This window comes from Jaculus jaculus, chromosome 23 (assembly GCF_020740685.1).
Source record: "Jaculus jaculus isolate mJacJac1 chromosome 23, mJacJac1.mat.Y.cur, whole genome shotgun sequence".
Taxonomy (NCBI): Eukaryota; Metazoa; Chordata; class Mammalia; order Rodentia; family Dipodidae; genus Jaculus; species Jaculus jaculus.
Window position 1 is genome coordinate 10,044,972 of NC_059124.1, and position 10,752 is coordinate 10,055,723.

The following is a 10,752-nucleotide window of genomic DNA, read 5'->3' on the forward strand; positions in this document are numbered from 1 at the left end:
GACAGGGTCTCAGAACTTCAACAAGCTCAGCATGACCTAGACCTTGACTCTTCCCTTCCCAGTGATGGATACACGCATGTCGGATGAGATTGTGCACAACCTGGATGGCTGTGAAATTTCTCTGGTGGGGGACGACCTAGACCCTGAGAGGGAAAGCCTGCTCTTAGACCTGGCGTCCTTGCAGCAACGAGGCCTGGAGCTCACCAACACGTCTGCCTACCTCACCATTGCTGGTCAGTGGGCCAAGAGCCTATTCTCTTGTGTGTGTGTGTGTGTGTGTGTGTGTGTGTGTGTGTGTGTGTGTGTGTATCCCACAATTTGTACATGGGTCCTCCTTCTCAGGGAGCCAAGAGCTGTTTTGTTCCTGCTTAATTGAGAGATCCCCTTGGGGACATGTGGCGGGATGGGAGTTCTGGATATTTCTCTCTTCTTTGTGCTCTTAGCAGCCTGGCTTTCCTTCACTCATGTTCCATTTGCCTTCAGGTTTCTGCCATTGATCTCTTCAGGTCTCTGTCATCTCTCTCTTCAGGTCTCTGCCGTCTCTCTCTTCAGGTCTCTGCCGTCTCTCTCTTCAGGTCTCTGCCATCTCTCTCTTCGGGTCTCTGTCATCTCTCTTCGGGTCTCTGTCGTCTCTCTCTTCGGGTCTCTGTCATCTCTCTCTTCAGGTCTCTGTCGTCTCTCTCTTCAGGTCTCTGTCATCTCTCTTCAGGTTTCTGCCATCGCTCTCTTCAGGTCTCTGTCATCTCTCTCTTCAGGTCTCTGCCGTCTCTCTCTTCAGGTCTCTGCCATCTCTCTCTTCGGGTCTCTGTCATCTCTCTCTTCGGGTCTCTGTTGTCTCTCTCTTCGGGTCTCTGTCGTCTCTCTCTTCAGGTCTCTGTCGTCTCTCTCTTCAGGCCTCTGTCATCTCTCTCTTCAGGCCTCTGTCGTCTCTCTCTTCGGGTCTCTGTCGTCTCTCTCTTCAGGTCTCTGTCGTCTCTCTCTTCAGGCCTCTGTCGTCTCTCTCTTCAGGTCTCTGTCGTCTCTCTCTTCGGGTCTCTGTCGTCTCTCTCTTCGGGTCTCTGTCGTCTCTCTCTTCGGGTCTCTGCCGTCTCTTCGGGTCTCTGCCATCTCTCTCTTCGGGTCTCTGCCATCTCTCTCTTCGGGTCTCTGTCATCTCTCTCTTCGGGTCTCTGTCGTCTCTCTCTTCGGGTCTCTGTTGTCTCTCTCTTCAGGTCTCTGTCATCTCTCTCTTCAGGCCTCTGTCGTCTCTCTCTTCGGGTCTCTGCCGTCTCTCTCTTCAGGTCTCTGCCATCTCTCTCTTCGGGTCTCTGTCATCTCTCTCTTCGGGTCTCTGTTGTCTCTCTCTTCAGGTCTCTGTCATCTCTCTCTTCAGGCCTCTGTCGTCTCTCTCTTCGGGTCTCTGTCGTCTCTCTCTTCGGGTCTCTGCCGTCTCTTCGGGTCTCTGCCATCTCTCTCTTCAGGTCTTTGCTGTCTCTCTCTTCGGGTCTCTGTCATCTGTCTCTTGCTTCAGCTTAGACTTTCCCGGTGAACTTGCTAATCCTGTGGCTCTTTGGTGTGGTCACCTTGTCTGTCTTTGCATGTACCCACCATAGCTCTAACTGGTTATTTCTTTTTTTTTTTTTAATGTTGTTTAAAACTTATTTATTTGAGAGCAACAGACAGAGAGAAAGAGGCAGACAGAGAGACCGAGAGAATGAGCATGCCAGGACTTCCAGCCACTGCAGAGGAACTCCAAACATGTGTGCCCCCTTGTGCATCTGGCTAACATGGGTCCTGGGGAATTGAGCCTCAAACTGTGGTCCTTAGGCTTCACAGGCAAGCGCTTAGCCACTAAGCCATCTCTCCAGCCCTAAGTGGTCATTTCTTAGGGAATGGTGGGAGTGATGATTTGGCAGCTTCCAGAAGAAGCCTGTGATTCTTGAAGGTCCCTCCATTTCCGTTCCCTTCCAGGCCTCTCTGAAGCTGTGTCCTTTCTGCCTGTTATCTCTCTTCCCTTAAAGATGTCCTTACATGTTCTTTTCCTTAAAAACCTGGATTCTGTTTCTCCCCTGGGAAGGCCCAGAAGCCACAGACTAGGAGAGAAGGGCAGAGCAGGAAATAGCTTTCAGTGGCTCAAGGTCAGCAGACCGAGGAGGGCAGAGGGCCACATTCTCCCGAGGAGACCGCAGGTCACCCTCACTGCTGCTGGGGCCACGACTGCTGCTACGGCTTCGTCCCCGCTGGGAGTCGAAGGCAGGTGCCACTTCCCGGCCCTGCTTCAGCTGTTTGCTTACTCCTCAGGGGTGGAGAGTATCACTGTGTATGAAGAAATCCTGAGGCAAGCTCGTTACCGGCTGAGACCTGGAGCTGCCCTGTATGCCAGGAAGTTCCGGCTCTCCTGCTCAGAAATGAATGGCCGTTATTCCAGCAATGAGTTCATTGTGGAGGTACCCAGAGCTCCTTTCCGTTCCCAGCTGCCTGCTCCTACGGAGGGCCCGGGGTGCAATGGGCTCCAGTAGATGGTTGGTGGGCAGGGATGTCACTTCACTGAGGTCTCCTAGACCCACAGTGGGTGATGGAGGAGGAGATGTGGGGCCACAGTCAAGAGATGGAGCTGGGCTTGGAGAGGGAGGCGGCCTGAGGGGAAGCAGGTGCACACGGAGCCCTTCCTCTGCCCAGGTCAGTGTCCTGCATAGCATGAACCGGGTGGCCCACCCCAGCCATGTACTCAGCTCCCAGCAATTCCTGCACCGGGGTCACCAGCCTCCTCCTGAGATGGCTGGACACAGCCTGGCCAGCTCCCACCGGAACTCTAGTACGTAAGCTGAATCGGGCTGGGCAGGAGGGGCGGCATGGGCATCCTTTCCTGTACCCCTGGGAGGGGAAGAGAGAGGCGGGCTAGTGGATTCTGTTCTCCGTGGTACCTGCCATGGTGACAGTCGTGGGTAATTCCTTTATCCTCCTGGATTGCTAACACCCTGAGAATCTGAGCCCCATCTCTGCACAGATGCTCATGCCTGGAACATGGGCTGTGGGCGAGGTGGGCATCTTTGTTATTCCTGTTGGCTGCCTTCCCTGGCCAAAAATTGCTAGTTCAGATTTAGAAATTCTCTGTAGTAAAGCTGTCAGGCATTTATTAAGCACCTATAGCATACTAGCTCTGTCCTAAGGATGTTATCTTGGATATGAAAGAATTAAAGAGCATGATCCCAGCACTCAGGAAGCTGAGGCAGGAAGATCTTGAGTTTAAGGTCTGCCTGTTCTACATAGTGAAACACACACACCCTCCCTTCCCCCCATCTCTCTCTCCCTCTCGTTCTCTCTCTCTCTCCATATATATATATATATATATATATATATATATATATATATATATATATATATATATATATAAAATGTAGTATATACTGTCTCTCTCCTAAAAGAACTAGTTAGTACGATTGCGTGTATGTTCCCTGTAAGTTATAAGGCTATTTCTACGACAACACATGCAGGCTTGCTCCCTGGCTGCAATTACTACCCATGGCGCAATGTTTATTTTCAAATATTAAGAGTTGCTTAATTGTAGAAAATACAAGTATAAAGAAGCAAACCGACCTTGCTTCTGTCAGAACGAGGTGACCCTGCTGATCCGATATGTTTTGTTCCAGTCTTCATGCCTTTTCTTCCTTTCTTTTCTTTATTTTGATTTCTATAAAGTTGAGATCAAACTATTTTGTAACCTGAGTTTTGCAGTTTACATTATATAAAAAACCTACTCTTGCATTATTAAAATCTGAAAATTGATGGTAACCTTGCTGAAAGATATTTTGGAATCCTTTTCAAAAAACTGTTTTCAAAGCTCATTTATGAGGTACGTTTATGCTTGTCAGTTTTGAGGCACACCTTGCTTTGGTCCCAGGTCAGTGTTACCCAACTTCTTTATTGACTTTTGTCAGAGTTGGCTCTGTATATCATTTTAAGTTTTTAAACATTAAATTCACCCTCAAGGGCCACAGACTTGCACATTTTGAAAGATGGCAAAAGGTGATGTCACCCACTCTATGGGCGACTCTAAGTCGTTCCGTGAAGGGTTTCTTGAGGAAATCCCGCACTGAAAGATCCCACTCAGTGTCTGTGGGGTTGGGTGCCGAGTGCTGGGTGCTGCTGCTGTGATTAGGCTCAAGATAGATTCAGGAGCTGCTGAGCCTGGCGAGGGTCTCAGGCCTGTCTTCTTTTCTGAGGCCCTGCGTGAGGGAGTCCTTGTTCTGATTGCCCAGGCCTTCCTCCCAGTCTGTCCCTGTCTGTCCCTCCTCCCGGCCACCACCCCGCAGCGCTTGTGAGTGTTGTCCTTGCTTGTTCCCTTAGTGGAGCCCAGGCTGCAACCCTTTGTTCTGAGCTGCATCCGGGTCAGCCTTTCTTCTCCCAAAGAGCTCAGCCTGCCTTTGCCTTTCCCTTATTTGGGCCAGAGCAGGCCCTCAGTTCACTTTCCTGTGGCTACACGTCTTGAGCACACCAGGTGCCCCACTTCAGCCATTGTCATTGAACCTGCTCCACACGCCTTTCCTGATCCCCTTCACCTCCTAAGCCCAAGTGTTGCAGAATCATGGTTTCACAATGTCAAAGTGCTCTAAGGACTAAAAACAGTGAGAGGGCCGGGTGTGTTGGATCATGCCTTTAATTCTAGCACTTGGGAGGCAGAGGTAGGAGGATCACCATGAGTTCAAGGCCACCCTGAGACTACAGAGTGAACTTCAGGTCAGCCTGGACTAGAGTGAGACCCTACCCTGAAAAACCAAAACAAACAAACAAACAAAACGGTGAGAGGTGCAGTCTTCTCCAATAAGACAAGGCCCATTTCTGAAGTTCCTAAGTGCACCAAAAAAAAAAGGAGGAGGAGGAAGAGGAGGAGGAGGAGAAGAGGAAGAAGAAGAAGAAGGAGAAGAAAGAAGGAGGAAGAAGGAAGAAGAAGCAAGAAGGAGATCTGAGTGTTTTAAGAAAACGGTCAGGAAGGTTTTGTTCTTTCACACGTAGAGTTGGAACTTGGACCCTGGAGAGTAGAAGCACGAGAAAGAAGAAGAATTTGAGGATGTGGGAGGCTGACTGGGCGTGTTTATAGCTAGAAGAATAAAGTCGCCGGAGAGGAGCGAGGCAAGATGATGAAGACATCAGTTATGTTCTTGTTCCAAACTATGATACCACAGTCATGTGGGGCACTTTTAAAACTCTTGCTGCCAGGCTGGGAAGATGGCGCAGCAGGTAAGAGTGTCCGCTGCTGAAGCATGAGGGCCGGGCCGGCGAGGGACGGAGACTGCTGGGGTTAGACTCGCCAGAACCCACATAAACAGCTGGGTGCACCCGCTAAGCCCGGCCTGCTGTGTGGCGACTTCCCGGGGCTTGCTGAAGGATGGCGGCTGCAGGTTGAGGGAGAGACCTTACTTCAAAGAAATATGTATGAGAGACAGGAGAAGACGCACCCAGTGTTCTCCCCTGGCTCCCACACGCACGTGCATGGGGTGCATGCATCTGCACACTTGTGCATACAGCACACTGCACACAATGCACACATGCACACACACCCTCATGGTGTCTGAGTGACACCCAAATTTAATGAAATCAAAATGTTTAAGAGTGAGAGACAGGTGCCAGTGTTTTCTAATGTAGTCCGCTGTGAAACGCAGTTTGGAAACCACGTCCACAATGTGTTCTTTTGCAAGGGCTGGAGCGTCACAGGAAGACCTACAAGGAATAGTATCAAAAAGAAAATGAGCATGGCACAGTGGTCTTTGCTTGTATTCTTAGTTACTTGGGTGGCTGAGGCAAGAGGCTTACTTGAGTGCAGGAATTGATGCCGTCTCATCAAACCAAACCAAAATAGACCAACCCAAATCAAAGTGCTTTAAGAAAAGAAAATGAATTAAGAAGTAAGGAGGACAACCTGGCAGGGAATGGCATTCATAAAGTACCCTGCGAGGTAAGTGTAACTGCAAAGCCGTGCCAGGTGTCTGAGTTTGAGGCAAAAGCCTACGCTGGCAGGAAGCCGCTGGCATTCCAGGAGCAGCTGTGGGACCGAGAGCTGTGGACTGGCTTTCAACACTCCCTGTGATCACGTGGGCCACTTGCTAAAATACCCCTTAATGGTGGCTATAGAGGTCATTGCTCAAGGTCAGAATTCACAGCTCAGCAAGAACACAGCAAGAAACGTTGATTGGGCTTTTTAAGTTCTTGGCTTCTGTTTGTAGATCAGTAACTACTTGCCCGTCTCCTGGCCCGTCATGATCAGTCCGGCTTGTTGGCCTATACCCCGAGCGCTTACATTGTGCCGCCGCTTATTCCTGGGAATCAATTTGTTATCTCCTTCCCCGTGCCACCGGCGCAGGGGCTCCAATGCGTCTAATTTCAGCTCCTTATTGTGGTTCCCACAGTGTAAGTCACCCGCTGTGGTCTGCACTCTGAGGTGGGGTGGCCTCCTTCTGGCTTAGCCACAGGGGCCATGAGCTCATGGAGTCATCATCCTGACTGGGGAACCCGGGAGGGACTATTTTGTGCAGAAGGGCGCTCTGCCTCTATTGTCCATTCTTCCCCATACCCTAGCCATTGAGAAATGCCAGTGGTGGCCTTGAACCCAGTGACCAGGAAGCCTGCCTCCTTAGCCCTGCCCCCACAGAGCTAGCTGTGGGCCCAAGTGGGCTATGGGTCAGGTCAGGATGGGAAGCCATTTGGAAGAGAGCCAGCAGGGAGGCCTCAGGGAGGCGGGTGAGTGCCTGGCCGGCCCAGGCAGCCCTTCTCCATTTACCTGGTTGGTCATGGAGCCGGTGGCAGTGTGAGCGTGCAGGCTGCCAGAAAGGAGGGGCTGGCAGCTGGGGCGTGGGGGTCTCCCGTGCCGTGCGCTTCTCTGTGCTCTGCTCTGTCTGCTGACTTGTGAGTCTCGGGATGTAGGTAAATCTGGGACTGCTTTGCAGTGTTGCCTGTGCATGCGGGCCTCTAGGGGCTTGCTTCTGAGCAGCTGAGCAGCGCCGAGGGTGGAGCTGCGGGGCATGCGTGCACACAAGTGGCGCGCCGTGATCCAGCTGCCCAAGAGGGCCCTGGGCACGGGGCTGCGTTTATGGGGACTCTTCCTCTGCTTGCTGTCCCGGGGGCTGTGGGGCCCCCTGCACTGTGTTCTCGTGCTTCTCCGAGTACTGTGCGTATGCCTGCGGAAGGGGGCCAGGGCTGCGCTCACAGCCGCTTACTCGGTGACTGTCAGGGCCCAGGTCTTTGGTATTTGTGTCTTCCTCCAAGGGGCTTCCTGGTTTGCCCAGCTGGCCGGGAGCTGTGTGGCTCTGCCCGTGCGGCTCTGCTGTGCCTTGCTGGAGACTTTGACGCGCATCCCCTTAACCCGGCTGGGTGGGCAGGCCAGCCAGCGGCTGGTGCAGGCAAGCGTGTGGGCTGCCCGAGGGCTGGCTGAGGTGTGGGGCATGGCAGCCTTTGTCCAGCTGTGGGCCCAGATGCTCTTCCTGGGCATGTGTCTGTGTATGCATGTGTTCTTTGCCATTATCAGCTCCAAGGTTTCTGTGAGAGTACTTGAGCCCTTCCATTTCTCACTGCCTGTCAAGGTCCATATGCCCCTGGGCCTGGGCGTCAGAGTGAGGCTACGGGGCTCCTGCCCCAGTAGGGTTGAGAAGGAGGTGGGGGCACCTCAGGTGCAGTCTGGGAAGGGGCAGAAGCTCCAAACATCCAGAATCCTCAAGTCTGTGAGAAGGGACGTGGTGCCAAGCAGGAGGGAGCACAGTTCAGGTGGGTGAGTGAAGGGGCTGCTTTTTGCCTCTTCGACTGGTCCCCCCCGCCTTGGGGCCAGCACCTCCTCTAGGCAGCCAAGTTAGGCCTCTCTTTCTGCTCCAGCTAAGCCCATGTGGTTGCCCTTCTCTGTCCCCTCTGGGCATGGATGTGTCTGTCTAGGTCCATACAGAAAGACCGGGCAGCGTCCTGGGCCTCCCTTGCCCTGTCTAATCCGGTAGGCACCGCATGGGCCTGCCCCACCCGCCGTCGTCTGTGGGTCCCTTTGGCCTTGTTCTAGCTGCTCTGCTCCCTCCCCTCCCTCCGCTCCCCTCTGGTGGGCTGCTGCTCTCCTGGCTTCTCAGGTGGTTCTCTTCCTGGGGACCACAGTGAATGCTGACCCCGCTGATTCCAGGATGCTTCTGCAGAGCCATCTCCCCCTCCCCCTTCCCACCGAGGGCCAGCCTCGTCACGTTTGACGCCTCCTGTCCCCTCCCCGCAGTGGTCCCTGGTGCCGCCACGCTCATCATCGTGGTGTGCGTGGGCTTCCTGGTGCTTATGGTCATCCTGGGCCTCCTGCGCATCCACTCCCTTCACCGCCGCGTCTCGGCTTCCAGCGGGTCCCCGGGGGTCTCCAGCGACCCCAAAGACCCGGATCTCTTCTGGGACGACTCCGCCCTCACCATTATTGTGAACCCCATGGAGGTGAGTGGTCTGGGGAGCTGGGGGTGCATCTCCATGGCAAAGACCCCCCCCATGAGGGTCTAGGCCTCTGGAGAAAGGCCTTGACAGAGCTGCAGAGCGCAGGGCAGAGGAATCAGCCAGAGGAGGAGGTGGGAAGAGGCAGTGTGTGTGTGTGTGTGTGTGTGTGTGTGTGTGTGTGTGTGTGTGCGCGCACACGCACTGCCCCAGAAGGGGAGGCTCTGGGCAGACCACTGAACTCTTGTCCCCTGTTCCCGCATCCCTTCCAGTCCTACCAGAACCGGCAGGCCTGTGTGGCAGGGGCCGCTGGTGGCCAGCAGGAGGATGAGGACAGCAGTGACTCCGAGGCAGCCGACTCCCCCAGCAGCGACGAGAGGCGCATCATTGAGAGCCCTCCGCACCGCTACTGAGGCTCCAGTCTTGCTGAGGAAGAGCTCTGACCTGGTGAGACGGGTGCCTAGGAAAGGACAAGAGGACATCTGGAGACGGGAGAGAAGAGAGGCCGAGAGGGAGAGAACTGTCCTTCAATCTCAAAACCCCAAGGGTCTCCCTGCCCCTCTTCGAGCCTGCTCCTGCCTTGGGCTGCCCTTGGCTGGCATGCTCCTGCGGTGTCCCCACAAACCGGCTTCATGAGGAAGGTGGCTCAATGACCTTGGCTGCCCCATAGGCCCCCTGTGGCAGTGTGTCCTTACTGCTGTCTCCCTCTGCCGGCTGTGCACAGTCCTGGGGAGGGAACACAAGGGCCATGGTTGGAGCGGTGGGACTGGGGAGAGGCTGCTGCTCTGCCATTCTCTACTCTTTCCTGCTCACAGGACTTTCCTGGATTGGGCCTACTTGCTTCCTGTACTTCCCCACACCCCACTTTCCCTTTCGCTCTGGGGACTCTTGCTTTGCTCCCTCCCTCCCCAGTCTCCTTCCTCTGTTGTCCTCTTTCCTCTCCTGCCTGTGCAATCCTGAGGGCCTGCAGCCCCTGTCCCTTCCCCCATGGCCTGCTTGTGCCTGGGTTGTGGGGAAGGAGGACCAGTGGGACCCTGGGTGTGTTATATATAATGTATATTTTTTCAGTGTTGTCGTGAGTGCAGCTACTGTGTTCCTGTGCGCAGCTCACAGCCTTGTGTGTGTGCCATTGTCATGTCCTGGGGTAAGGGAAAGGGATGGGCGTGGTGGGGGGAAACATCCTAGGGTTTTCAAATAAAACAACCATGAAAAAGCTACAGGATGGCTCCCACATGGCTGATCTTACATGATTATGAGTGGCAGGATCTCGGGTCTTGGGCCACCTGGGGCTCCAATGAGGTTAGACGAGTGGATAAGGTTGATTGTCTTAGACGCTCTGTCTTTAAATCTTTAAACCTGACCCCTAAGAAGGTAATATGGGAGCAGATGATTCCCACTGTCTGCTTCATTTAGCTCTGTGGAAAAGCGTGGACAACTTGGGGAGTGTCGCTGGGTGCATGCCCAGTGCTTGCTGGGGTCCCTGTCAGCTCCTCTCGTCACTTGAAACATTCCACCCAGAGCACATGGGCTCCCAGCCTGAAAACCTAAGAAAGCCTGAAAACCTAAGGGAGCAGGCAGGAGGTCCTGCTATGTGAAATGGGGGCTCTGATGCACTCCTTGCTGACCAATCCATGGCCCCCGCTTTGCCCATGTCCACATGGCTCCCCTGGCGGCTGGGTGGCCTTGACTTTGTCTATGCTGACTTGATCTGCTGGCCTGATATGAGGCAGATTCTGGTCCTTGCTTAGCCTTTTAAACCATCAATTTTTCTGGTCCAGGTCTTACCTAAGTCTCAGATGATGAAGGACAGGGTACAAGGATGGGTGTGGCGAAGGGGGAGAAACATCCTAGGATTTTCAAATGAAACAACCATAAAAAAGCTACAGGTTGGGCTGGAGAGATGCCTAAGGATGCAGGTTCAATTCCCCAGGAACCATGTAAGCCAGATGCACAGGGTGGCACCTGCAACTGGAGTTCATTTGCAGCGGCTGGAGGCCCTGGTGCACTCATTCTCTCTCACTCTATCTCCCTCTTCCCCTCTCTCTCCTCTCCCTAAATAGATAGACAGATAGTTAGATAAATAAATCATAAATAAATAAAAGCTGTAGGATGCAAGGCAGCCAAGGTGAGGGCAGGTGAGAGGTTCTTGGAACTGAGCAGATGGAAAGTGATGTGTGGGGATCAGGGCACCAACAGCGCCACAGCGTGCTTGGGAGGTACCAGGGAGCCAAGCCTTAGCTTCTTTCTGCAGACCAAGTGAGTCTGAGAGCCAACAAAGTTTCTCACACTTCCACATGGCTCTCTGAAGCAGCGGGGTGGTGCTGGTGCTTTCTGGCCCAC

At 53.6% G+C, this 10,752-nt stretch overlaps 1 protein-coding gene across 2 annotated transcripts in view; it reads left to right on the forward strand.

The window, feature by feature from the left end:
* Clstn3 (calsyntenin 3) overlaps nucleotides 1–9,629 on the forward strand; it is a 33,919-nt gene extending 24,290 nt beyond the window's left edge. For both annotated transcript variants that reach the window (XM_045139740.1, XM_004668653.2), the window contains exons 14-18: nucleotides 63–233; nucleotides 2,281–2,426; nucleotides 2,659–2,794; nucleotides 8,216–8,418; nucleotides 8,685–9,629. In XM_045139740.1, coding sequence (XP_044995675.1) covers nucleotides 63–233; nucleotides 2,281–2,426; nucleotides 2,659–2,794; nucleotides 8,216–8,418; nucleotides 8,685–8,825 — 797 coding nt within the window. In that variant the 3' untranslated portion in view covers nucleotides 8,826–9,629. The remainder of the gene's footprint in view (nucleotides 1–62; nucleotides 234–2,280; nucleotides 2,427–2,658; nucleotides 2,795–8,215; nucleotides 8,419–8,684) is intronic.
* The last annotated feature ends 1,123 nt before the right edge of the window (nucleotides 9,630–10,752 follow it).